The sequence below is a fragment of the Lepidochelys kempii genome, chromosome 3 (genome assembly GCF_965140265.1).
Source record: "Lepidochelys kempii isolate rLepKem1 chromosome 3, rLepKem1.hap2, whole genome shotgun sequence".
Classification (NCBI taxonomy): domain Eukaryota; kingdom Metazoa; phylum Chordata; order Testudines; family Cheloniidae; genus Lepidochelys; species Lepidochelys kempii.
This window is the reverse complement of record NC_133258.1, coordinates 29764031-29791657: the sequence shown is the minus strand read 5'-3', so window position 1 is coordinate 29791657 and position 27627 is coordinate 29764031. Positions and strand designations below refer to the sequence as shown.

The following is a 27627-nucleotide window of genomic DNA, read 5'->3' as shown; positions in this document are numbered from 1 at the left end:
ACTGTTCACTTTGCAACAGTCATCTGAACCTGGACAGTTTTAATTGTGTGCTGGTTTGTTGCTCTGTACAAGACGAATACTCTATGTCAAAAATACCTTGTTTTATTCTTTAATTGAAACAGAAGCTGGTCAGGTTCCATCTAAATGAAAAAAAAAATCACATCTAAAACAGGTTACAGTAACATCCCCCAGAAACATTCAAAAAGCACAAACGCTATGGACAAAGTAAAAACCAAGATGTAATCAAAGATCAATGTTGTCCTCAAAATATTTGTTACACAGAATACAATCAAATTTACTGGTTACAACAATTCATAGAATTTTTGCAATGTTTTCTTGAGAGGCATACAGTTCACTGTCGCAGTGTTCCAGAGAGCTGGCCAAGTGCTACTTCTCTGTAAAAAGGCCACTGGAATATCCATTTGATTTTGAACAACGTTCCAAACTGCTGCACAAACTCTCCCAAGAAAAGAAACTTCCTGAAGATCTCACAATTCGTCTTTATCCCAGTCTTCGAGATCCACATCACTCAGATCAATGTCATCTTCAACTGGAAGCTGTGGAACCACAAGCAGAGTTTTTGAACACCAGTGCTTGTAACGCTGTTCTAATATGTGACTTGAAAAATCAATGCCCTGCTGAGGATGACAGAGGTGTCATCCAAAATAAGACTAAGTCTGGATGTACAGACTGAGCTAAAAGAAAAGGAGTACTTGTGGCACCTTAGAGACTAACACATTTATTTGAGCGTAAGCTTTTGTGAGCTACAGCTCACTTCATCGGATGCTCACGAAAGCTTACGCTCAAATAAATGTGTTAGTCTCTAAGGTGCCACAAGTACTCCTTTTCTTTTTGCGAATACAGACTAACACGGCTGCTACTCTGAGACAGAGCTAAATGGCACTTCAGTGGAAAAAGCTGAAGCTCACATGACTAAAAGACCCTTAGTGCATTTCAACACAGGCCCAGTGGCCACTTAACTGAGCTTGGGACCAGTACAATACATGTTGCTGGGAGTGTTTTCTACCAGGGAATTTATTTACAACACGCTATCCAGAAAGTTGGAACTTGTACGACGTTGCCAAGTTCTTATTAAAACAAAGCCACACCACTGATTCTTTGGCTCCTCCCCGCCTTTTTAAAAACAACAACAACAACCACCACCACCTTTTGCCACTGAACCCTATATAATCAAGGATTTACTGCATGCCTCAATTATCATGACTTCATTATCAATGAAAACTGTATAGCTGCGTCCCATGCAAGTGAAACTTCTGAGTTTCAAGTCACTACACTACAAAGTCAACACCCATCTAAGTTTCAGGTGCTATAGTGTAGTCACCCCTTTAGTTCACACACTAAGGTTCCCTCATAACCAGATGTTGGCAATAAACTGCGTTTCATCCTCAACAGTTTGTAATTTAATACTATTGACCAGAACATAAGACATTAACAAGGCAGAGTATAACTGTCCATGACTTCAGGTAACTAGCTATCTGGTAGGCCTGGTTAGGTTTCCTACTGTTTAAATCCTGTTGTCTCTGTAACTAGGAGATTCAACAGAGGTTTAGTTTAGAGAATGAGCATTACAATATTACCTAGCTATTCTTTATTACCAAGTGGCTATGGAGGTAAGCTTAAAAAGCAGCAGTCTGAATACTTTGTGAGGGAAACTACAAGTGTTTCACTTACTCTTGGAATAGGTATTTTGAGAAAGCATGTCCACCCTGGTTCAGTTCCTATGTCCAGTATTTCTTTATAACCTAACAAGGTGTTCATGCACCCAGCGGCGAGGTGCCTCTTACCTCACCATCTTTGCCATCCCACGGCTCGACTGTGTTAATTTTAGGGAAACCCCCACCACCTACTGGTGCAGTTGATCCACGACCGAAGGAGAGCTCCCTGGGAGAGAGGGCGGGAGGGGAAGGGGAAAAAAAAACCAAACACATTTAAGAAGTTTCCAATCTCATCCACCTCAAACACACTGTATTACTTTGTATACATTTAATAGGGAATTAGGTGTGCTACTGGATGTTTAGCTTGAATGGATCCCAATTCCACCACATCAAATAGCCCTAATTTGAGGTTCATAGATCATTAGAGAACGGTAAAAACTTTGAAGGTGACAAGAAGAATTTTTAGGGAGATCCCAAGGTAAACACCAACAAACTTCAAAGCATTCAACCCATAAACAGGGGAGGTTGGTTTTAAAAACAATTTATTGCCATGACTGGTCAGCTTCTGAGCACCTTTTTATAATGGATTAACCTAGTTGTGCCCCTCACAGTAAAGATGAGACAAGCCCAAAATTATTGGTTGGTTTACACGTTCTGGCAACGACGTTTTTATTTTAAGATGGGCAGTAACGTTTCTTAGTTGCCAACTGCAGAAGTTCATCTCCTTCAAGTCAGAAGCCTAAATCTTTATCAGTTACAGAGTGATTCACAGGGTGAACAGCTTCTGCATTCATCTCAACCTGCTCTGCTAATTCAGTTTGTAGAAAGAGAGTGACCTTTATGAACAGCAAGCATTATTCCTTTCAGTATTTTTTTTTCCAGTGGTAAATTCACACTTATTCTGAGGTTGTCCTTCATTATCTCATTAAAGTCTACGTTTTCCTGCTCCTCTCCTCTTCGGAGGCTTAGTTTTCCTGATTTCAGCTGAACAGTTTACAGGCTTCCTATCACATTACATAAAGTCGTAAGTTTAGCATCCTGCTCAGCGTGCACTAAGAGAGCTAACTAGAGCTGCTGTGACTGTACTACTTCCCTTAGACACAGCACACCAGAGCTGAAGTGTTAATGTCATCTTCTACTTTGCAAGTCCTTCTCTTTGGTAAGGTAACATGAACCTTTAATTATACAGCCCATCAATATGGTGGTTACTGTGGGATATTTGCCCTAGGAAGACTGTCCTCTGGCATCACTATTCACAGCACCTGTTGAGGTCTCACTAAAGTTGTTTTAAAACATACAAGAACTTACTAAGTTTGAGAAATGACAGACAGTTGTCATAGCCGTGCTGACCACCAGCATATGGACACTTTCTGGTATGCTTTGTGAGGCTATTACTTTTGTATTTAATAGACCTTAAATTTCATGGGTTAAACTTACATCTTTCTGCTTAAAGGAAAAAAAGATTCTGGTAGATTTCAACCCAAAACTAAATGGAAAACCCACTAAATCAGTCTAATAAACATTGGTTTAGGTCAGTGGTTCCCAAACTTTAACAACCCGTGAATCCCTTTCACTAAAATGCCCAGTCTTGTGAACCCCGTCCTAAAAATGAATATTTCCAGGGATTTTCTCCCTTACCTGAGCATAAATTATAAAAGCAGCGATCTTGGAAATATAAAGTTTGTTTTTATGACGTGCTTATTACACACTATTTATTATTTATCATTACATTATGAAAACACCACCACTCTTCCAAGACCTCACTTTCGTACCTTGTGTCACTTTGATTAAGCCTGTTATAAGACAAGGCTCCTATGTTTCATCCAGGAGTATCAGATGTGAGACAGCATGAAGGGATTTAAGAAGCCAACTCAAAGGAGTTCCTCCTGCACAAGCATTCAGGTCTTGAGCAGCCCAGGCAACCAACGCTCGTTAAAACAAAGCTTAAGCTTGTTCTTCATAATCATTTTAAAAACAACACTAGTAGTCATTTAATTTTAAAAACAGAAAGAAAAAAAAATCCACTCCCTTTCCATTTCTTGTAGAGTCTTGAAGTTTCAGTCTCCTCAGTGTGATAGATATGCTTGCTATGATCTGCAGAGCTCTTGGAAGTCCCCGGGGCTCCGGGCTGATGGCCCCGTGCTGCCAGAGGTCCCTAAGGGCAGCTCTGTCTGCCATTAGGGAATTTTCCCCAAGAACGCCCTGTAACATTTCGTGAACCCCCACGGGTTCATGAACCCCAGTTTGGGAACCACTGGTTTAGGTTGATGCCTCCACAATGATTTTTTACATCCTTGTAAGTATGTATGTTATGCAGCAGATTCTGTTCTGTGCCGTCACCACAGAAGAGTGCTAGGGTTCACAGTGCATCAACTGGTTTGAAAGAATACGGTTACAAACTCACTGGTGTTGGCAGTTGTGGGGTTTTCCATCAGAGACAAATCCCTTAACTGAGCTGCTCGCAACCAATGGACTCATACTAGTAAAGTTCATGTAAAATCAGGTACTTCCCGATTCACTGAAGCTACCCAGAGCGCATAATCACGATATGAAGTACTCCGGATTAAAATGAACATCTAGTATTGGTGAAGTCACTGTCTGGGAAGTCAGTTAACCAGGATGCCACAGGTGCAAAAACAACTTTTTCTGAAATGGTGGTTAGAACATGCCATGCTTAGTGCACTCACAATCTGGTGGAGGGAGGAAAGAGTGATGGTGGCTGGAAGAGACATGGAGCACAGAAATGTTTTTGCTTTACAGTGCATTTTTAAAACTTAGGAAGAATGGTGATGGTGCAGACCTACCTTCAGACACTGGGTAAAGGAAAATTCTGCATTGGACTTCAGTTATTAGCACAATCTCAGTCTATTAGAATCAAACAGTTGGGATAGGCGCCATGTCCCCCCACACTACTGCCACACTAACTACTTTGAGTATTTGGCAACTTACAGTTTAAGGGCTCGGTCTGATCCTGCAAATCCTCTGCAGGATCAGGGTCTTATGCTTTCTGACGCTCCCCCTTAGCCCCATATTTTAGTTAAAAAAAGCCACTAACAACAAAAAATCCACAGCAACTTGTAATCTTATTTCCAGAGCTCCACACTCCTGAATGAATTTACACTGGCATGCCAATGTACATTGTACAATGTGTTCTGTCTCCACAGATCCAGAGACTTAGTTAAATGAACAGTTTAAATTACTTTAAAAAAAAAAAGTTTGTACCTGAGAAATTCATTAATCCCCTGTTCACTGAAAGATCCTTTCAGGAGGGCAAATTTCATCTTCCGTGCATTGACTGCTGCCATTGCTGGGTACCCAAATCCTCCAATTCCCAATGCATTTTCAAGCTCAGACTGAGCTCCAGCCTCTGTCCACAGCCACCTTAAAAAAGAAAAAAGAAAGAACCTTGAAGACAGTACTATATTATTGCTTTTACACCAGTTTTTGGCAAGTCTGCTTTTTGCAAAAACATCCGTGTCCTTTGTAGCACTGTTCACAGGGCTGCACAGATTCCCACCGAATAAAACTGATAAAGTTTAAGGAAGATTCCAAAGTTTTTGATCAGTATCATCACGGAAAACTGCACAGAGACCCTCATTTCTATTCAAGTCAGTAAGATCTAGCCGTGATGTGGAATCATGCTCTGACTATGTGAAGAAAACTTTTCAATCTTCAACAATGACTTCTAGCCCAAGGTCCCAAAGGAGGCCCAGCCATTGAAGTCTGTACTATAGTAAGTGGCTATAAACAGATGCTCCTACAAGACAGGAACCATGTTAGTGAACAAATGCTTAAGCACAGTTGAACAGTTACAGACTTGCTCTACTTCAACAGATTGCTGTGCTTTAACCTAGGCAGGCAAGGCTTACAGTGGGCTAAGTCACATACCTAAACAAGAAAAACTGTAGCCTTGAGTAACGCCTGAGGCAGATTGCTGAGTAGAGAAGGGGAGTGTGATGTTTCCACTCTCCAGTTGGCTAATTCAGTTTCTCTTGCCCTTAACAAGTCCTCCACAGAAAGTGAAGCATTAGACCAGTCAGGAGTTCAAAAGGTCTCAGCACTCCCCTGAAGTCTGTCATGCCACCCCCTCTCCCTCCCATGGCCTCTTTCCCAGCAGCTGCCATGTCAGAATGCTCCCCAACACTTCCTGTGATGTCCAGCAACCTGGAGTCCACAGGTAGCCCTAAGGCAACATCACCCTCCTTAGCAGACCTCTCCCTGGCTTGTGGGAAACGAAAGACACACTGGCTCAACCCAGCATGGAGGAAGGGGGAGAGAAGGAGAAAGAAAATGCCAGCTGGCCCACAGTGGGAATGTGAGGCAACACATTAACAGAGCCTGCACTTCTGAAATATAATCAGACACAACAACAGAGAAAAACCAGCCTACCAAAGTAAAGCTCCAAAGAAACCAGACATGTTTTACAGCTCAAATATTGCTTTCAACATTCAGACCTGGGAGGTATGTTTGATCTAATCTCAATGTTTAGCTGACATTAGCCTTAAGTAGTCAAAATGCACACAAGGTGAAAAAAGGATTAAATCAGTTGGTTTTCTGTCTGTTTTTTTAAACAGACCCCATTTAAAAAATAGTCAATTTGACAGAGGTATCCACTGACCTATTCACAGGGCTTTCCGTTTTACCATGCTCTTAGCTTATCTGCAAAATAGCACCGTCAGATGCAAAGCTCTGCCCATCTCTGCAAGGTATTTATGTATTTCTACAGAAAAACAAGACGCGGGATCTTCCAGAACACAGAGTAACTACCTCTCCGAATCTAACGTGGACATCTGAGGTCCTTCACACACACCCCTTTTCAAAAGAAGTGGCCAAGCCAGCAATGACACTTACCCCCACATTTTCTTTTTGTATTTGTCTGCCATTTTTAACATGACTTCCAAGTAGGAATTTCTACCTGCAGCTCCTGTTTGCCAGACAGAATTTGACAAGTTAAGGCAGGTCGTTCTTTTTCCTTAAGTGACATTATAAAGAAAAATGCTTCCTTTTATTCTACCTGTATCAAGAATATGAGGCAACACAGCAATGACACAGAGCTGGTGGGCATCGCAGGTACTCTTCACAATATTTTCATCAATAATCTGGGAGAATGAAACAAGAAACCACAGATTATAAAACACCACAGCACTCAGGTGATTAACAGTCATGGGTGTCATAGCCTCAAACTTAGTCCTGCCTGAAAAGACAACTGCTTTGAGGGAGAAAAAAAAACAACCTACTTTTCCCCACGGCAACATGCCAGAAGAGACACTGGAAGCCTCCCTCTAGTCCACTAGCAGGATGCTCATCTGAAACACCATGCCCAAACCTATGAATATTCCTACCAATACTGTTGATGCTGCATATTCAGATGTGAAGGGAGATCAAATGGAGACTCAGCTGATAGGAAATAAAGTTTTATACAGCCTGTCAGCAGGCTAACTATAAAAGCTAGTGAAGTGGTTAGCAGCAACATGTGGGGAGGAGGGGGGCAGTGCAGCGGACAGAATCGCCATGGTAAAAATTTCACTGAACTGGGAACAGGTTGGGTGATTTCAGTGCCTCTGGTGGAGCCAACCACACTTGGCATGCTGCTAAATCTTCCCAAGCCAAGAGGGACTTCTAGTCTTTAGGATCATTAGACAGACATATTGTGGTTTGTCAACAACAAAAAAAGGCCTAGTCCAACCCTGCCAATCTCCAGGGGGTGAGAGGGGTGCGTGCATTTTATAATTCTGTCAGTCACTAAGATACCATGATTTGGGGGGGGGGGGTGGTGGTGGTGAAGAGGTGTGATACCAGGCCAGATAACTATTACTTCTGAACAACAGTTTATTTCCTGTGAAATAGATAGAATTGCACTGAAGCGGTGCAGACACCCAACCCTGGTGAAATTTGCATGTGTGTCAGATTACATAAACCGTTGACAGTGCTGCAATGTTAATATTCTCCATGCATACCGTAAACACTTTGCTACGAAGTGCAGCTTAGTATAAGTTTGCCCAGTAGCGTCATTAGCCTCTCTGATGTCAGTTAGAAGGGAGTTTTTGTTTAAATGGCAAAGTTATTCAATTGGCCAGTCCCTCACCTCAGCACAGATTTTATCACAGGCTAAGGCACGAGATTTGTGGAAGCTCCTTGTTAAAATAATGGCAGCACAACACACTATATAACAGGAGTCAATTTCTGCTTCTAAGTCAGTGGTTCAAATCCAGCCCACGTCAATCAAATCTAGAAGTTACCAACTGTAGGCCGTTAGACTAAGTGACATGAGTGTGGTTTCCACCCAGTCCTTCATTTACAGGTGATCCACATGACAAAGCCACCACCAGAGTCTCAGCAAAGCAGCCAAGGTTTTAGTGGAAATGGAATCTGAACTTTCATCTCACCCCCTTTCTCCAAATGAGGATTTAGATACATTGGCAAGATAGCTCATACTGCTGCCACCTTCACGGTATCTATTCCATGGATCAAGGTCTTCAGCATTCAGGACTATCAGTCCAGCTTCTTTAATGAGCAGTACTATACACTGTAAAAAATGTAAAGCTACACCATGGACCGGGATGTGATCTTTGGGTACTTTTGATCCAAAACAAGCTCTGCTCATGCACCACTTTGGTCATTTTCTTTACCATCACTATTTTTCCTTAAAAATAACTGCAGGGCCCAAGAGACAGGATGGAAAAGCACTCAGAGAAGTTAGGTTTGCAGAGCAGGGATACCTCTAGCAGCTCAGGTTGTGGGGCACTTTCAGAAAAAAGATCCAGAGCTCGAGCAACTATATCAGATCTTGTTCTTCCACCATCATAATCAACAGGGTCTTCCCCTTTCTGAAAGATCTTGATTGTGGGAAATCCACGGATCTGCAATAAAATATGGAAGTTATTAGTTCAAATTAACAAGAATGTTAGTGGTTGCAATGGAATACCACCATGATGTGCTCTAGATAAAGAGGGAGAGTTTTGCATCAAGACAGGGGATCTCCACACTACATTGCAGGGCTACACCCTCAGCCTAAACATTTTAAAAGGCAAGTTAGTTATTCCTTGTCTATGCTACAATTTAAAATTGGGTTAGTCACTACATGTTAAAAACACTATTAGCTATTGTACTATCAGCATCTGTGGTGCATCAAGGGTCCAAGTTTTGACACCAGATCTCCCTAGAGCCATGGATTTAAATATCAGCAGGGCCAGCTTACTCCTCCATGCCTCTGAAGGTGAAGATCCCCTGAGTTTATTAGGGAAGAGAGGGAGGCCTGTTAAGAACTGTGGCCACCTCTACATCACATGGACCTTAAAAAACAACTCGTTTTTAATAAGTTTGTTCTAGTACCTTCACTGATTGCCAATTGATTATCAATGACTGTTGAATTACAGTGAGATTGAATTCACCCTCCACCCGCATGCTACTCAGTGATGTTTTTTCTTTCTACTTTCTTAAACTATTTTAGTATTAATGAGATATGGAAGGACACGTAATACTTTTAAAAATCAGGCCCTTAGGAGCCAAGTGTGGTTTTCAAAAGCAACTAGACACCTCACACCCATTGAAATCAATGAGTTTTATGTGTCTAGGTGCCTCTGAAAACCCCACTAGGTGCCTAAATACCTTTAAAAATCAAGAAACTTCTTTCTGGGGGAGAGCAAGCCAACGAAGCACCAAGTTCTGAGCCTGAGGTATCACATCTGTATAGCTAACATGACACCTTTGGAATTCTTTCCGCTGGAGATACCAGCTGCACTTGGATCCATGTACAAAAACTGCCAGTCTCAGAGAGGTGGTATATATTTTAGGATGGCACTTAGTAAATTACTATAGGATGCAGTTATGCCAGACCTCGTGGAAGCAAACTGCAGGAGTCAAAGATACTTTCTCAATGGAAACATCCATATTTATTCCATCTTCTCTCAGCGTTTGGGAAAAGCAACTGATTTCCCCATGAATTGCTCAAGTCCCTTTTATACTAATATTTGTTAGTACTAAGAACTAAAAGTAAGTGCTGAGGTAAGAGTTCTTTAGGTATTACCAGGGAACGTGACCTATTAGAGAGATTGCAAACAAGGGGAGGGAATTTTCAAGCCTGCAGAGCACACTCACCCCATATCGGCTGGCTAACATCTGATTCACTGTAGCATCTACGGCTGCCAGTTTCACTTTTCCCTTGGTCTGTTCTTTCACTTCTGTGGCAGCAGCTGCCCATTCTGGCTCCAGACTGGAAAGCAACATAATGCCAATTACTAGCAGTAAAAACTGGTATTTTAGAGGCAAGTTAGTGAAACCACAACCCACAGCTTATACCTGGAGGAATGCACTCTCTCCAGAGTAGGAGCAGCTCTGGAAAAGGACTCAAGGACTACATGAAATATCTCAGGACATCTTGAATTCTAGGATTAGAAGACTCTCCTAACATAAGAAACTTTCAAAGGGCCAGATCCTGTTCCCACTGGTGGCAGTGGGAATTTTGCCTATGATTTCAAATGAAGCAGGACTGGGTCCAACAAATGCTAAAACTGCTGATGGGTGTGGGGAGGGAAGAAACACAGGTTCCCTAGTAAATTCTGGAGTGGGCAAGTTAAAGAGTAACTTGCACCATTGTCAAGACTCACATCCAATAAAACAAGAGAGACAGGGTCCCAATTCAAGAAATAAGCCTGCTTACATAAACTGCAGATGACAAGCAAGTACCCATTTAAAATGATTGCCAACAGCTTCACTTACTTTTTGCAGTGTCCACACCATGGGGCATAAAACTCTACCAGCCAAACGTCATCACTATTCACAACATTCTTATCAAAGTTGTCATCAGTCAGTTCAATCACATCCTTTTTATCACCGCCTCCACTTTCTTGGCTATTCTGTAGTTCAAAAATAAAACCTGTTAAGCCGGGGGAACTTTTCCATTGCTCCCTCACATAACCACACCACAGCTGCTCCAGATGTGATCACTTCCATGTGTGTGTACCTAGACATTTCTTTGCTAAATTAAAACACGTTTATCAGAAATTTCCAAGTTCAGACAATCTGAGTTTCCCATGCTAGAGCTATCCATGTTAAGAACACCCACAGAGCATACAGATTGCAGCAAACTCCTAAAGACCTATGGGAAGCAACACTATAGTCTCTGGAAAGACCAGAACTCTGATCTTAGTGGCTCAAGATCTTTTGGTTCACTTTTAGAAAGAAGTCTCACTGCCAGAATATAAAGGGACACAGTCAGGTTAAAAAAAATTACCATTAAAAAGTTCTTATCCACTTTGGTAGGTTAAGTATAAAATTTTCAGGAGGTTCCTAAATCAGTTAGGTGCAAAAATCATATTTGTAGAAGTGACTTAGGCACACAGGAGCCCAAATCCTGTTGAAAGTCAATGGCCTTTTTTGAAAATGGGGGCTGGGTACCAAGCGTTTTTGACAGTGTTACCCTATGACTTTTCCTTCAAGTTGAATTACTGAACCTCTAAAAGGCTGATAGACATTCTGACTGCTCACTGGTGGACTGAGATAAACATGCCATATAAACCATTTTGGCCAATGAAGAGTTCCGCTGCAGCTGGTATACCACATCAGGGTCACATGCAACCTGGCTGTTTTCTAAACCATGTAATTCACTTTATCTTACCTTATGGGTATGTCTACACAGCAAGCAGAAACCCACAGCAGTAAGTCTCAGAGCCTGGGTCGACAGACTCAGACTCAAGTTACAGCACTAAAAATAGCTGCATAGACATTCAGGCTCGTGCTGCAGCTTGGGCTCTGAAGCCCATTTCCCTCCCTAGGCTTTCTGGTTGCCATGCGGACATATCCTAAGAATGAGACTTGTGGCTTTTCTGGAATGTGCTGCCAAACAGCCCAAAGAGATAATCTTCTGTCAATCAGCTTAACCAATACTCCAAGTTCTTTCACACACTTTGCAAGTGTCGTTCCAGCATGAACACATAAAGTGATCCCATGCACCCTCAAGTGCTACACAGATCTTGGAGCACAAGGCTCTGATTTGCTGCAGAAGACATGAAGCCTCATCAATAAAAATAATGCATTATCCATTCACTCAGAACTACCTGCTTTCCAGAACTATATCCTCCACTTCTGCCGCTAAGACGATCCTTCACCAGTGATCGAAGAGTACTTAAAGCAGCATCAACAATAGCTTCACTTGTTCTGCCACCTGTGACACAGCAGAATAAAGAGATAAAGGGCTGAACTGTCAAATCATATTAGCACCCTATTTTACAAGCTTAGATTCAAGGCCCAATCCTGCTCCGGTTGGCTTCAGTGGGCACAGGATTGGCCTTTACTGACATTTTATGTATGGTGGGACTCAACTAACTTGGGCACTAAGGTTGCACAAGTGTATTTCCTCAAAAATGCTAAAAAGCAAGGAAGTTACATGCAAGGCAATATTGATATTGAACACAATACTCTACAAGAATTAGGTCACCATCACCAGGACAGCAAACAAATACCCTCTCTAATAAATCCTCTCCGCAGTGCATGCACATCAAGAAATCAGTAATATCTTACTGCAATGCCTCGGACCTTCCAAACTTGAGCACTGCAGCGTGATTTAACTGGGAATCTGCTATTATGTTTCCATGCCATCACATCAGATGAATTACTCAACTGCAACTACTAGCAGCAGAGTTCTTTTCTGTTTGTTTCCTAAAATAACCACAATCTACATGAAAATACTTGATTATTAAGGCTGAGAGTTTGTCACAGAGGTCATGGATTTTGTGACTTTCCGAGACCTCTGTGACTTCTGCAGCAGCTGGTGCGGCTGGCCTAGAGGCCACCCGAGCAGCTTGGGTGGCCCCCCAGCCAGTCACACCTGGGGCAGTCTCAGTCTCCTCCCCACTCCAGCAGCAGGAGTTTGGGTGTGAGAGGGGACTCAGGGTTGGGGCACAGGAGGGGGTGCGGGTTCTGGGTGGCACTTACCTCGGGGGGGGGGGGGCGCTCTCCCAGTAAGCAGCGACATCCCCCTCCTTCAGCTCCTAGGCAGAGGCGTGGTCAGGCAGCTCTGTGCCCTGCCTCCACCTGCAGACACCACCCCCGCAGCTCCTTTTGGCCGCAGTTCCCGGCCAATGGGAGCCGACACTCAGGGCGGAGGCATCACAGAGCTGCCTGGCCACACCTCTGCCTAGGAGCTGAGGAAGGGGGATGTTGCCAATTCCGGGGAGACATGGAGTCAGACAGGGAGCCTGGCAGCTCCGCCAACCCACCTCACAGCGGGGGTCCCAGGCTGCACGCCCCTGCCCCCCGCAATCCACGGGCCGTCCTCCCCCAAAGATTTAGTCAGGGGTATACAGTACAAGTCATGGACAGGTCACAGGTTGTGAATTTTTGTTTACTGCCCGTGACCTGTCCATGACTTTTACTAAAAATAACTGTGAATAAAACATAGCCTTACTGATTATAGATAGCAGACATGGAATAAGCAATTTCACAATTCTTTTTATCTATCGTGCCAATCATATCACATGAGACATGAAAACACACCACACATGAAAGAGTACCACACAGCACTTACCCTGGTAATCTTCTGCTTTGTTCTTGTTGGATCCAAATATCTTGATAGTTGGAAATCCTCGAACACCGTACTGACCACCTAGGGACTGATGCTTATCTGCATCAACTGCACCAACTTTCACAACACCCTATTTAAATTTTAAAAAGCTTCAACTGTAATTTAATGCATTTGACAGCAGGAGCCATAATGGTCAGGTGGAAAGAACCAGTGAGTAATGTACTGGGGAAGTCTGGGGCTATGGCAGCCTAGTAGTTGGGAATGGGAGACACAAAGTTATCAATTAATGGTTTTTTTGTATTAAACAAAAAGGTGAGTAGAAAGACTAAACAGCAAATTCAAAGCTCAGCAGATCACTGCATTGTCACATTTACCATACTGAAACAAATGCTAGTATGTTGCAGTTTACAGAGCTATTTCCACACACCCAACCTGTGCTAGTTCTGGGATCTAAAGGCAGTCAGAGGCTTTTGGGGGAGGGGGGAGAAAGAGAGAGAGAGAAAGAAAAATATTTCTCAACCAGAAATCTGGATTATAAACCATTGATTTTTGATTCTATAACAGCCTTCCAAAGCAGTCATGGAAGTTTACCAGAAAAAGCAAAAACCCTTGGACAGATTATTTAGAAAAACCTGACGTTTTGCCTGTTAAAGAATTTTACTTGTCCAGGGCTAGTAGAATTTCACAAGGCTGATCTAAAGTTAGTTGTAAATTTCTAAGAGAGCTCACAAAAGCCAATTTCCCCCAACTCCAAAGCACTGCATGTGCGTGGGAAAGTTTAAACTTACTTTTAATGCTGTCGCTGCTTTCTTCCATTCAGGAGTTAGTCGTTGACAGTGACCACACCTTTTGGAAAAATAAATTTATTTTCATTCAAGTAAGTACTTCATTTCACAAAATACCTAAGAAATCAATGAAGTTTGAACTCTGCAAGAGTCCAGCATACGAATGTAATCTATCATTTGCTATTTGCATTTTGTGAAATGGAGTTGGGAGTTCTAGCCACATGAGGGGGGGAAGAATACCAAGTTGTGATATCACCGTGTCACTGCAGACACCAGGAGCAAACACTGCAAAGGATTCTTACCCTGCTGACAACGATAATCTAAAAACTAGCCTCAAACGGAGATGGTGAGCTCCAACCTAGCAAGAGAACTGTATATGATAAGAACTTGGACTGCCTAGTACTGTTAAGCCTTAAAGAAAGGAAAGGGGAAATCTCAAGGGAAGTTATTCCAGTGAAGCAGAACACCCAAGCAATCCTGACTGAGGGATGATAACTGAGTAGTTTGTTTAAGCAGATCTGCACAGGAGGCATGTCAGAGAAAACTGTAAGAGTATACACATGCTCTGGTAAGCTGTGGTTTTCAGTAAGCTACTCTTCTGTTTCTGGTGTGTAAAAGACATTTTCTTCTGCAAAGAGCATACACTGAGATCTTACCTGTTTCTTATACTTCCATTATGCTTTGCCCCAGGCTAACCCTGAAGACTTTCCCTTTTTCGCTGGTTACTTTATGATAGGTTATCTTTAGTTATAATGGATTAGAACCTGGATGTGTTAGCCCAACAGTGATTCACCCTTGTTAGTATGCTATTACATTTCATAGAGGAGATGAGGGACACAAAGCTTTGCCTAGAATAGTAATACAGGCTAAGTTGGGCAGCTAGGTGCGTGCATCATAACCACAAATTCAGCCTTATGCCTTCATGGCGAGGTCAGGATGGGAAAGATTGGACGCAGAGAAACTCTTCATTTAGAACACACTGCTAATCAATTATTTTTAGGGCTGCCAAACAATAAAAAAAATGAATTGCGATTAATCGCAGTTTTAAATCACACTGTTACACAATAACAGAAAACCATTTATTTAAATATTTTGGGATGCTTTCTACATTTTCAAATATATTGATTTCAATTATAACACAGAATACAATGTGTACAGTACTCACTTTATATTATTTTTATTATAAATATTTTCACTGTAGATAAGAAAAAAGAAATAGTATTTTCCAATTCATCTATACAAGTACTGTAGGGCAATCTCTTTCGTGAAAGTGCAATTTACAAATGTAGAATTTTTTTTTACATAACTGCACTCAACTGGCATATAAATATCTTGCATATGGCACTATTGTAGCTGGCGTTGAATGCCTGTTCTCACGTTCAGGTGTCATCGTAAAATAAGAAGTAGGCAGCATTATCTTCCATAAATGTAAACAAATTTGTCTATCTTAGTGATTGACTGAACAAAAAGTAGGACTGAGTGGACTTGTAGACTTTAATTTTTACATTGTTTTTCACGGTAAAGAGAATGAACTATAGTACTTGTATGAAGTGAATTGAAAAATACTATTTCTTTTATTTATCTTTTCTACAGTGCAAATATTCGTAATAAAAAATATAAAGTGAGCACTGTACACTTTGTATTCAGTGTTGTAATTGAAATGAATACATTTGAAAATGTAGAAAAACATCCAAAATATTCATAATAAATGTCAATTAGTATTCTATTATTGTAGTGTGATTAAAACTGTGATTGTGATAAAATTAATTGAGTTAATTTGTTTGGAGTTAATCGCTTGAGTTAATGGTGATTGACAGCTCTAATTATTTTTCTATCTTTACTGAAGTTAATATTGAAAGTTATAAATGCAAAAAGATTTGAGCGTCTAGGCTGGAATCTAATGCACCTCTTACCAATCCAGACTAATTATTTTCCACCAATCTGTTCTATAAACCCAGGTTTATTTTGCTGGCCACAAGGCTATTGAAATGCATTGAAACCCAAGTGAGATCTGTGTGAGAGAGTGAATGGTTGGTCCAGGATTTCTAGTAAGTCACCTTTCGTATTCCTCGAAGATATAAGGGTGAGCAGGAAGTCCTTTGTTTATAGAAATTAGTCAACCCTCTTACAAGCACTCCTGGCAGGACAGCATGTGCTAGGATTCTCTGACTAGCTATAATCCTTACCATGGTGCGTAAAATTCTACCAGCCATAAACTGTCGCTCTGAATGACTTCCTTGTTGAAATTTGTTGGTGTTAGCTCTATCACATCATCACTGGATGAATATAGGCTGTTAGCTGCCAGGAAGAATGTGCAGCTCACAGCTCCTAGAACAAAAAGAAAACCCAAATTATAGTCTCATCAAAAATATCAACGGCTGTACTAGATTCATGGCTGAATGACCCCCCTCTCACCCCCTTTTTCTTTTAGCAGTAGGGAGAAAGAGACAGGAACACCAAATCTGCCAGAGGGAGGGAAATTGCAGCAACCCATCTCTCTCTCCTTGCCATCCTGCAGAAGCCTTCCTATGCAAAGATCATGTGTCCAGGACTCCATGGATGCTTTCTATACCACCATCTTCCAGCAAACCTGATGGAATTTATGCTGCCTCTCCAAACCTCCTCAAAGATTTTTGGCTCACATTTGGAGGCCATAGCAACTACCTGAAGGCCTGGAACAGCACAGACAGGCTAGACCTCCATGTGCATACCCTGGAGATCTGCAGGATGTCCTCACAGGTCTCAGGAAAAATGGAGGGTTGGCTGGCCACACCCCTTACCCAACATGATACAAGGACAGCATAGGCCAAAATTCTCAGATCTTTTCCCCCCAAGATAACAGGACATGTGTCTTAGTTCAATTATTTCAAGTTACACTGGTTTGGAGTCTAGGACTTGCTACGTTCAATTTGGAACTAGTACCAAACAGCAGCAGCAGGAGGGGTAGGAAGAAAGGAAGGAACTCCTCTGTCCTTGCTACTGATGAGTCCTAGCACCTACAGTATTGTTTTGTTTCTCAAGTGGTGGGAGGCAAACCAGAAGTTAGTCTTTGGGTCACACCTCCTGCAACAACAAACACTCTAAAATAGGGATGTAAAAGGTTAACCGATAAGCATCAGTCTTACTTACTGGTATTGGTTAACGGTTAATGATTAAACTCCGTTGCCCACTGGAGCCCAGGACTCCACTGCTGCCCCAGGCGCAGGGCCGACAGCGGAGTCCCCGGGTGCGGTGGCGGGTGGTGAAGGCCGGCGGCAGAGTCCCTGGGCACGTGGGCCGGGATCCCTGGGAGCAGAGCCCCACGTAAAATGTGAGGGTACTGCAGCACCGCCCGCACCCTCAGTTCCCCGGTGAAACGTTTAACCGTGTAACCAATTAAAATTTTAATCAGTTACACGGTTCCTTTTTTTAAACTGCTATTTACATCCCTACTCTAAAAGGTTCTTTGAACTCTAGAAGATTTTTCATGGTGAAAAGTTGAGCAACTCTTTTTCTTGAACTGGAGACGGTGCAGAAAAGAGCCATAAAATTATTCAAGGGCTGGAAAAAATGGCTTAAGAGCGAGAGACTTAAAGAACTCAATCTGTTTAAACTTATCTAAAGATCAAGAGGTGACTTGAATATATTAAGTACCTTCGTGGAGAGAAAATACTAGGTACTAAAAGGTTCTTCACAACAGAAGAGAAAAACATAACAAGAACCAATGGCTGGAAGTTAAAGGCAGATAAAAATGTGTGATGTGTTTCTAATTTGAATTTAACAGTGAGGGTGATTAACCATTGGAACAAGCTACCAAAGGAAATGGTAGATTCTCCATCTTTTGAAGTCTTTAGATGAAGACTGGCTGCCTTTCTGGAAGATCTGCCTTAGTGATTATGAAATTCTATGGCCCATGTTATAAAGGTGGTCAGACTAGGTAATAATACCACCTCTTACACAGTGCTTTCCAACAGTAGGTCTCAAAGTGCTTTACAATGGAAGTCAGTATCATTATCCCCATTTTACAGATGGGGAAACTAAGCCATGGAGGTGAAGAGACTTGCCCAGACTCAGACTCAGACCTTATGACCAAAAGGAACCATTGTGATCATCTTCTAGTCTGACCTCCTGCACACAGCAGGCCACACAACCTCACCCACCCACTCCAGTAATAGGCACATAACCTCTGGTTGAGTTACTTAAATCCTCAAATCTTGATTTACAGACTTCAAGTTACAGAGACGCCTTTTACTCTACTTCAGACCAACAAGTGACCCATGCCCCACTCGACAGAGGAAGGCAATCCCACCAGGACCCTCAGGATCTCTGCCAATCTGACCTGGATGAAAATTCCTTTCCGACCCCAGGAAATCAGTGGCAGTGCTGGAAATATAGCACAGTTTTCCTGAGTCCCATTCCAGTGATCTCCACACTGCCTTATAATGGTCCCTTCTGGCCTTAAAATCTGGGAGTTTCTTTTGAAGTAATCCTGGACCAACTTAAGTATGTTTATTCATGTTCTAGAGCAGGGGTCTCAAACTCAAATGACCACGAGGGCCACATGTGGACTAGTGCATTGGCTCGAGGGCCGCATCACTGACATCCCCCCTTGCTGCCCCCATTCCAACTCCTTCCCCGAAGTCCCCACCCTAACTCCGCCCCCTCCCTACCCCCAGGGGGTGCAGGAGGGATGCGGGGTGTGGCGGGGGCTCAGGGCAGGGAGTTGGGGTGCAGGAGGGGAGTGGGATGCGGCAGGGGGCTCAGGGCAGGGAGCTGGGGTGCAGGAGGGGTTCGGGGTGCAGGCTCTGGGGTGGCAGTGGCGCGCACTGGGGCCAGGGCAGGCTCGCTGCCTGCCTGCCTGCCCTGGCCCTGCTCTGCTCCAGGAAGCGGCCGGAACCACGTCTCTGGGGGAGGCGGAGGCACAGGGCTCCGTGTGCTGCTCTTGCAGCTCCTCCGGGTACCTCCCCCAAAGCTCCCATTGGCTGTGGTTCCCTGTTCCCGGCCAACGGGAGCTGAGGGGGGCGGTGCCTGGAAGCGAGCACAATGCACAGAACCCTCTGCCCCCCTGGGGCCACAGGGACATGGTTCCAGCCGCTTCAGGGAGTGGCACGGGGCTCACGGCGCCACGGGGTAGGCAGATGGGCGGCGGGACGCACGGGAAGGGTGGGGGTGTACAGGAAGCTTGGCAGGCCGCACGAAAGAACCCTGCGGGCCGCATGCAACCCACGTGTTTGAGATCCCTGTTCTAGAGAGTCTTTCTTCCCCTCATCCCCTTCCTACCCTCACCACAGGTGATCAACTCACACCACTGTACTTCAGGAGTGACACGCAGCCCACATACAATTGCTCCTGCAGCATGTCAAGCTGACCTGCAGTAACAGCTGCCATTTAGGGTAAGGTAAGGCATTGAGAAAGTGAAAGAGAGCCTTAGCTGCATGGTACAGCTGCTCTTAAGAGAAAAGGAAAACTTCCCCTCAGAGCTGAGTACGCTGTATGTAGAATTACAGCAAAACTTTTTCAGGAAGTAACTCTATATCACCTAAGAGATCTGTGGCAGAATGAAGTCAAAACTAGAGCTCAATGAATTTTATTCAATAATTTCTGCCATTTTCCCCCTTTTCATAAACAGATCTTCCAATTTATCAGAAGCTTTTGTTAATCACCAAATTGTTAACAGTTCACTATGAAATCTGCCCCAAGTCATTTTCTGTTCCCAGACTGGAAGACATCGCACTAACCAAAAGTGTGATTTGCAACTTCTACAACCGCATACGCAATTTGAAATTTGCCTTCAGCAAAAATTCAAGGTTAAAACTCACTTTCACACAAACAGTAATCAAACCTGGAATAGGGCTTTCAAAACAAAGAGCATAATACAAAGTAAAAGGATCCCCAACACTGTCAAAACAAAATGTGCTTTACAATTTGAATGAATTATACAGAAAACAAGCCCATCCATAGTTATGACAGAATAGAAGTATAAATGTTACATAGAAACCTTCACTGTCATGACAAAAGCCACGCATTGACAGGGCTAAGGAAGAAATTTCCCCTAAGAGCAGATTATTTCATGTGTCCCTTACTAAGGATTTTTGTAAAAGTCTGATTACTGTGCAGTTCATAAACTGGTGCACATGCATGACAGGTAAGACACTCCACCCTGGCCATGCATGGTGCTGTTTATTCAGCATTTCTCCCTACCTGTGAATGTTTTAAGGGATACACACTCACAAAAGCGTTGGAGGGCCAGGATGAGTAATGGGGGTGGAAAAAAGGCCACAGAAGTATTTATTTAGTCTCTACCCTTCCTTCTTTCCCCCCATCAAAATTCTATGCTTTCTGATAAAATATCGATTTCTCACACTGGTGTGCAGGATCCTAGCTATGTGCAGCCATGTAAATAAAGCATCAAGACACTCACTGGAGATGTAAAACAGAATTCATTTAATTAGGCCTGGATTAGAGAGGGAAAAATACACAGTATGTATTTTCTACAAAAAACAAACAGGTAATCTCAAGTGTTCTACCACTGTATTTCCTACTGCAAATGATTCATCATTTTGCAACAGTTGAAGTGCACATTGTAGACAGCTTTGCTTTCTATTTTAAGAGAGCCATCATCTCAGCACTTATTTCCTCTTCCAATATATTTGTGTTGCATTTGGTTGCGTCTCTTTGGCCATTCCCTCTTATTCGTCTTGCATTTCACCTGACAGTAACTGCACATTCCTATTGGTTTCAATATGGATTTCCATTTTCCAGGATCACATCTGAATCCATATTTGGAACCTTCCCATTTAACTATCCATACTGGTTGCCTTCCTGTAATTATTATTTTGGTTAGGGGGGGTATTATACATGCTTTGAGTCTTATGATATATTTTGCCGCTTATGATATACATGCTGAGTCTGAGAAATTTAGTTCTCATTTTTGATTATCCTCCTTTAAAAAAATAGTCTCACTTTCTAAACTTGCTCACAATGCTTATCCCTCCATGCTAAAACTTACTTACATTGTGGTCACTAGAACTCAGTAGCCTACCTATCATTAATTCCTCACCTGTGTGTTACTTAGGATGATAGTCTCTGCTCTTGTGTGCTCTGGAGCTAGCAATTATAAGCAATTCTTTAAGATGTTAAATGATACAACTTATCAACATGATTCCATTACAACATGATGCTTCTAATAAAATGATCTGTGAGACTGCAGTGATCTGTTCATAGATCTAGTTGCTGCTTTGGCCTCCCCTCAAAGTTATGCACTCAACACTTTTTACAATTCAGGAATCCAGTAGCATAACCATGCATTCTATGATTTGGCCTTTGCATCATGTTACATCTCACAACTTGAACCCTTATCTCCCGGAATGATCTTCTTCATGCATGGAGAATAGTCTCCTACACCTCCATTGGAAAGTGTGGCTCAACTAAGAATAAGGTTTGCTATAGATGGATACCTTGGTAAGGTTAGAAAATACACAGAGAAGTAAAATTTTTAGAATCAGAGTCCAACAATCCCATGAACTTCCACAGTTGTTCAACAGGAGCTTGGCCCAAATTAGAACAGAACTGGGTTCTTATAAATGAGGGGTGGGAGGAGGGATAGCTCAGTGGTTTTTGAGCATTGCCCTGCTAAACCCAGGGTTCTGAGTTCAATCCTTGAGGGGGCCACTTAGGGATCTGGGCCAAAAATTGGAGACTGGTCCTGCTTTGAACAGGGGGTTGGACTAGATGACCTCCTGAGGTCCCTTCCAAGCCTGATATTCTATGAAAGGATGGAAGAGGCTCACCACTGGCTCATGTAGGCCACTCCCCCAGGAGCAATCACAGGATTCTTTCTTGCTATTTGTCAGGCCTAATTTTAAAATGTCTTCAGGAACAGGGCTCCTATTTTCAGAGGGGGTAGCCCTGTTAGTCTGCATCAGCAAAAACAACGAGGAGTCCTTGTGGCACCTTAGAGACTAACAAATTTAGGCAAATAAATCTGTTAGTCGCTAAGGTGCCACAAGGACTCTTCGTTATTTAGGGCTCCCACTGTTTCCCCTCAAAGATTATTCTGCAACCTAACAAATCTCCCCATTAGTTGGTTTCTTCCTTGAGCCCGAATCTATGTTCTTTTCCCATTAGCTTTGGTTACACACTTCTCCCCCCTCAGCTTGTGCCCCAGTCACTCAGGCCCCCCCCGCCCCAGCACACACACACAGCCCACTGCAGCGCTAGGGCCCCCCCTTCCCGCGTGGGATCTCCAGGAGCCGCCCACCGACCGAGCAGGGAGGCCTGACTCGGCCGCGAGCCTCCCCCTCTCCACAGTGCCCGAGAGGCAGGGACAGCCGCGCTGCGCCCGCAGGGCCCCGGGCAAGGTGGGCTCGTGCCGAGCCCAGGGTCTCACGGCTCCATTCAGAGCAGGGAGCTCGGCCAGCGATGGAGCCTCCGCCAGGGTCACCGCCCAACCAGCTCCCAGGGGAGCGCCCTGACCCCGGCCTGCCGGCCCCACGCCCGCCGGAGCCCGCGCTCGCAGGGCGCCTACCCAGCAAGAGGCCGCTCGCGCCGAACATCCCCATGGTGACTGGGCTGCTCCGTGTCTCGCTGGCGGGCTCGCGACCTCCCCGCAACCGGCCCCTAAGATCCGCTCCCCGCCGCCACCCTCACCCTCACCCTCACCCTCACCCTCCTGCCCACGCGGCCCCGAGTTCCCAGCCGTGGCCGCTGCTCATTGGTGCTGCCGCCGTTCTCTCATTTGCATAGCCAATAGATGGCGGCCGGGTCATTCCCAGCTGGGAGCGACAGCGTTCGGAGGGTGGAGCCCGGCGGCCCCGCTGAGCCTATGGCGGGCGCGATCGTGGCTGGGTCTGTGGTTGCAGCCTGGAGGGGCGCGTGGGGTTCCCCGCCCCGTTCTCCTCCATGTCCAGCAGCTTCCCCCGGCAGGCGGGTGGGACACGGGCAGTGCACCGCGTGAACAGGTCCCCGCTGCTAATTTGGAGGGGCCCTGTTCCTCTCCCCCTTGAACTGCCTCGCGCTGCTGGCTAGAGGGGCACTGCCCCGTGTATCCCCCAGGAACTGAAACTGGGGCAGGGGCGAGAGCAGGAGGGAGAAGGTGGGCTGTAGTCATGGCACCATAGCAAAAATTGAAAAACGTTTCGTGACCTTTTCATTAATTTTAACTCATGTTTTAAAATCATTGAATATATTAAATTTAGCTCCACAAGCTGGCTATGAAGCACAACAGCTACATCCTTCTTGGTTTCGAGTTACAATTTTGCACAACTCTGTTAACGAACTTTTGAATACAGTGCGTCCATCTTCAGTGGCTTCTCGTGTGTCCAGTACTTCCATTCCTTCAACTGATATGCTCATTAGTTCGTTCATATGATCAGGCAGAGGCATGGGTGACAGGTGAATGACCGGCTGGGAGAGACTGCTGCAAGCAGGGAGAGTCACGGTTGCAGTAATTTTAAGACAACAGCCAAGGATTACCCATGAGAAAGCCAGCGGGTTTTCTCAGGTTGGACTAATTTGAACTTCAATCCCAGAGTATCTTCTGTTTTTTCCAAGAGGTTCAGTCTTTTTGTTCTCTTGCTGAAAAAAGAGTATAATGAAGACATTACATTTATAGCTTTTTAAATGTCTTTTGAAGAGTCTGGCGCTCGTACTAGCGCTAGTTGGAGTAGATGGCCTCTGCAGCGTGTACAGGAGAGATTAGGGTTACACTTTTCTCTGAGCAAAGCTTGTACTCCACTATGTCTTCTAGAGAAGTTTGCAGCTCCATCAAATGCACAAGCAGCCATCTGTTTGGGGTCCAATTTACAAGTATTTAACTCTTCTAAGATATGGGTTGTCACAGATGCAGCCAATGTGTCTTCTATAACCTGAACATCTAGAAATGAATCTACTGGCCTACCACTGGCATCAAGATAATGTATGCAATGACGTAATACTTGACATCCATTTGTATCAGTGCATTTATCAGCCCTTTATGCAATTTTTTTGAATGTAGTGAGAGAGTGCTTCACTTTTTCAACTGCTGAGTCTTTCACTGTTGCACCACATGCTTCTAACCAGTCAGTTGAGTTTCTTGCAGAAAGATAGTGAACATTTGCCAGTCTTGTTCAGAGCCAGTGTCCAACTTCAGGATTAGCAAGTGACACTGCCCTTAACATTGGCCTCAAGTTTGTAGTGTGTGGTATCTCTTGCTTAAATAGAAAGTATGATGTGACAGCCATATGTTCGCATAAACTGTGTTGTGTCTCCAGCATTCTTAACAGCCTCATAAAGTACTTCTAATATTGGCTTTGACAGTGACTGGCTTATAAGGCTTTCTGCATATCGATGCAGTGCAGATGGTTGGGGTTTTGTAGCCTTTTCACATAGTTTGTCAGTATTGACTTTGCAAGTTGGTCTGGAAAACCAAGCCCCTTCACATCAGTTGTAGCTTTGGGAAGCTTTCCTTCTTCATAAGCTTTTATGCAAGAGGTGCACTGGTAGCCATCTTTTGTCACTTCAATATATGGGAAAACTTTGACCGACAAACATTGGAAACTGCCTTTAGGTTTTGGAGACACTGTTTCTTCAGCAGGTTGCTGTATTTGTGCTTTAGGCTGGTCAGATATAGTATATACCACTTTAACCTTCAGATCACATATAGGTATATTCTTGGTTCTTGATGTGTTCTTTATCTTGGCTGGTTTTTGAGGCCTTTGAGTGGAAAAATTGTGGCATTGTTTTTTGTCTTTTCATTTTCACTTGGACTTGCAACACATAAAACAGATATGAATAAATTAAATGTTTTGTTAGCATAATACAAATTTAACATAAGGATAATGCAAATTATGCCAAAACACATAACAGTTCTAGATTTCTAAAACAAAAAACATACATAAAAATGTATTGAATTTAAATTGACTTTGGAAAAGTAAGCAGTCATGGGATAAGAAGGAAGGTCTTCTCATGAATCAGTAACTGTTAAAAGACAGAAAACAAAGGATAGGAATAAATGGTCAGTTTTCAGACGGGAGAGAGATAAATAGTGGTGTTCCCCCGAGGTCTATATTGGGGCCAGTACTATTCAACATATTCATAAATGATCTGGATAAAGGGGTAAACAGTAAGATGGCAAAATTAGCAGACGATACAAAATTATTCAAGATAGTTAAGTCCAAAGCAGGCTGCGAAGAGTTACAAAGGGATTGCACAAAATTGGGTCACTGCGCAACAAAATGGCAGATGAAATTCAAGGTTGATAAATGCAAAATAATGCACGTTGGAAACATAATCTCAACGATACATACATAAATGATGGAGTCTAAAATAGCTGTTAGTGCTCAAGAAAGAGATTTCAGAGTCATTGTGGATTGTTCTCTGAAAATATCTGCTCAATGTGCAGCAACAGTCAAAAAAGCTAACAGAATGTTAAGAACCATTAGGAAAGGGATAGATAATAAGACAGAAAATATCATAATGCCGCTATATAAATCCATGGTACACCCACACCTTCAATATTGCCTGCAGTTCTGGTTGCCCCATCTCAAAAAAGATACATGGGAATTGGAAAAGGTACAGAAAAGGACAACTAAAATGATTAGGGGTATGGAACAGCTTCCATGTGAGGAGAGATTAATAAGACTGGGACTTTCCAGCTTGGAAAAGAGATGACTTAAGGGGTATGATAGAGGTCTATAAAATCTTGACTGGTGTGGAGAAAGTGATTAAGGAAATGTTATTTAATCCTTCATATAATACAAGAACCAGGGGTCACCAATGAAATTAATAGGCAGAAGGTTTAAAACAAACAAAAGGAAGTATTTCTTCACACAACACACAGGCAATCTGTGGAAGTCATTGCCAGGGGCTGTTGTGAAGGCCAAAAGTATAAATGGCTTCAAAAAGGAACTAGATAAGTTTATGGAGGATAGGTCCATCAATGGCTATTAGGTAGGATTGGCAGAGGTACAACAGCATGGTCTGAGTGTCCCTTGCCTCTGTTCACCAGAAGCTGGGATTGGATGACAGGGGATGGATCACTTGATGATTGCCCGTTCTGTTAATTCCCTCTGAAACACCTGGCATTGGCCACTGTAGGAAGACAGGATGCTGGGCTGGATGGACCATCGGTCTGACCCAGTATGGCCGTTCTTATGTAAAAATTAATTATGATATAATAATAAAAATGTTTAGTACAGAAACTCCCCAAGATAACAACCTCTTGAGATAGTAACAATGTGAGATAACAACCTTGGCAAATAATGCATTTTAAAAATCTTGGCCTACTAGGAAACATATATTTATATAAGTTTCCCAGTCACAAATCTGGCATTCTGGAGCAAAGTCACTAAAACATAGTCCAACAAACAAAGGTTCCTTTAACATCGCTGTCAAGTCTTCCTCCACCCCACCTCACTCACCGTTGTTGTCTTTGGTCACTGGAGTTCCGGAGTGCAGAGGTGCTTTCACGAGAGTTCACCTCCCATGGAGGAGGGTGGGGGGAAAAGTACCTTGCTGATTCCTCCAGCTGCTAACCGCTTGCTCTGGCCACTGTTGTTCATCATGTCACCGTTCACTCTACCGCTCCATTGCCAATGGCCCTGCACCCTCACCTTATGCTGTCACCTACCACTATGACCTCTGCGAGTAGGTCTCTTGAGGTTCCACCCAGCTCTCAGTGATTTCAGCTCTCAGTGGGGGAACCTCACTGCTGGTGAAGGCTGGGCAAGTCTCTTCCACGGAAACACTGTCCCACAGCAGGTCTCAGCACTTAGGCCTGATTATCAGTGATTTCACCTCTAGTGGTATCCTAATAACAAAAGACTCTCAATGGTGCCTAATCAGCTCTATCTTTTAACAGGGGATAGAGGCAGGTCAAATAGTGCTGGTCACTCTTAGGGCTGGTCTACACTACCGCTTAAGTCAATCTAACTGACATCACTCAGAGGTGTGATAACGACACCCCCTGAACAACGCAAGTTACAATGGCCTAAGCGCTGTCCACATTGTGCTATGTCAGTGGAAGACGCTCTCCCGCTGGCATGGCTTCCACCTCTCGCAGAGATGGAGTAATGATGCCGACAGGAGAGTGCTCTCCCACTGGAATAGCGCGTCTTCACCAGATGCTCTACAGTGGCACAGCTGTATCAGTGCAGCTGTGCCGATGCGGCACGGTAGTGTCGACTTGCCCTTAGGCTATGTCTACACTGCAGACCTTACAGCTGCACAGCTGAACCGTTGCAGCTGCACTGTTGTAAGGTCTCCTGTGTAGGTGCTCTGTGCCGGTGGGAGAGAGTGCGCCCACCAACATAGCACTGTGCACACCAGCGCTTTTGTTGGTGAAAATCATGTCGGTCAGGGGTGTCTTTTTTTCACACCCCTGACAGACAAAAATTTTGCTGACATAAGTCCTAGTATAGACAAAGCCTTAGGCAGAGCCCACACCATCAAGCAAAACACCTGTCCCCACCCTCTCTCTCCACTGGGACCTGGCCTCCAAGCCCTCTGCTTAGCGAGTGTAGTTCACTTGAGGGTGGGTGACCCCCTCAGTCAGGACAGGCTAAGCACAGTTCTGCTGCCCTTTAATTATAAAATAACAACAAACATTTAATTACCCCGGCATTCAATTCTAAACTGATTTATAACCCAACACCAGCCAGAATTGATCACTTGGGCAACACAACTGTGT

The 27627-nt window shown here is 43.6% G+C and overlaps 2 protein-coding genes across 5 annotated transcripts in view; one reads left to right on the top strand and one right to left on the bottom strand.

Annotated features, from left to right (window-relative positions):
* Positions 1-16949, top strand: part of ATP6V1C2 (ATPase H+ transporting V1 subunit C2) — a 43924-nt gene extending 26975 nt beyond the window's left edge. For 3 of the 4 annotated variants that reach the window (XM_073336013.1, XM_073336015.1, XM_073336016.1), the window contains one exon: positions 16414-16949. In XM_073336013.1, the coding sequence (XP_073192114.1) occupies positions 16414-16787 (374 nt within the window). In that variant the 3' untranslated portion in view covers positions 16788-16949. Of the gene's footprint in view, positions 1-6402; positions 6550-16413 lie in introns of those variants that run through there. The other variant, XM_073336017.1, reaches the window with a different exon arrangement.
* On the bottom strand, positions 234-22613 carry PDIA6 (protein disulfide isomerase family A member 6). The gene is made up of 13 exons (XM_073336018.1): positions 22489-22613; positions 16169-16310; positions 13986-14043; positions 13201-13327; positions 11732-11838; positions 10395-10531; positions 9774-9888; positions 8396-8536; positions 6691-6775; positions 6528-6600; positions 4899-5057; positions 1806-1902; positions 234-557 (listed from the first exon to the last, which is right to left on the bottom strand). Exons 1-13 carry the CDS (start codon positions 22520-22522, stop codon positions 489-491), a joined length of 1344 nt encoding a protein of 447 aa, XP_073192119.1. The 5' UTR covers positions 22523-22613; the 3' UTR covers positions 234-488.
* Positions 22614-27627: the final 5014 nt, after the last annotated feature.

What these genes read in the sequence shown, in the direction of transcription:
- PDIA6 (XM_073336018.1), bottom strand. Translation starts at nt 22,522, where the DNA reads ATGGGGATGTTCGGCGCGAGCGGCCTCTTGCTGG. An exon ending in CAAAGCAGAAGATTACCAGG is followed by an intron (nt 11,839 to 13,200) that starts GTAAGTGCTGTG and finishes GCTGTGTCACAG; the next exon opens with GTGGCAGAACAAGTGAAGCT. An exon ending in TACAAAAAGAAAATGTGGGG is followed by an intron (nt 5,058 to 6,527) that starts GTAAGTGTCATT and finishes TTCTTTTTTAAG; the next exon opens with GTGGCTGTGGACAGAGGCTG.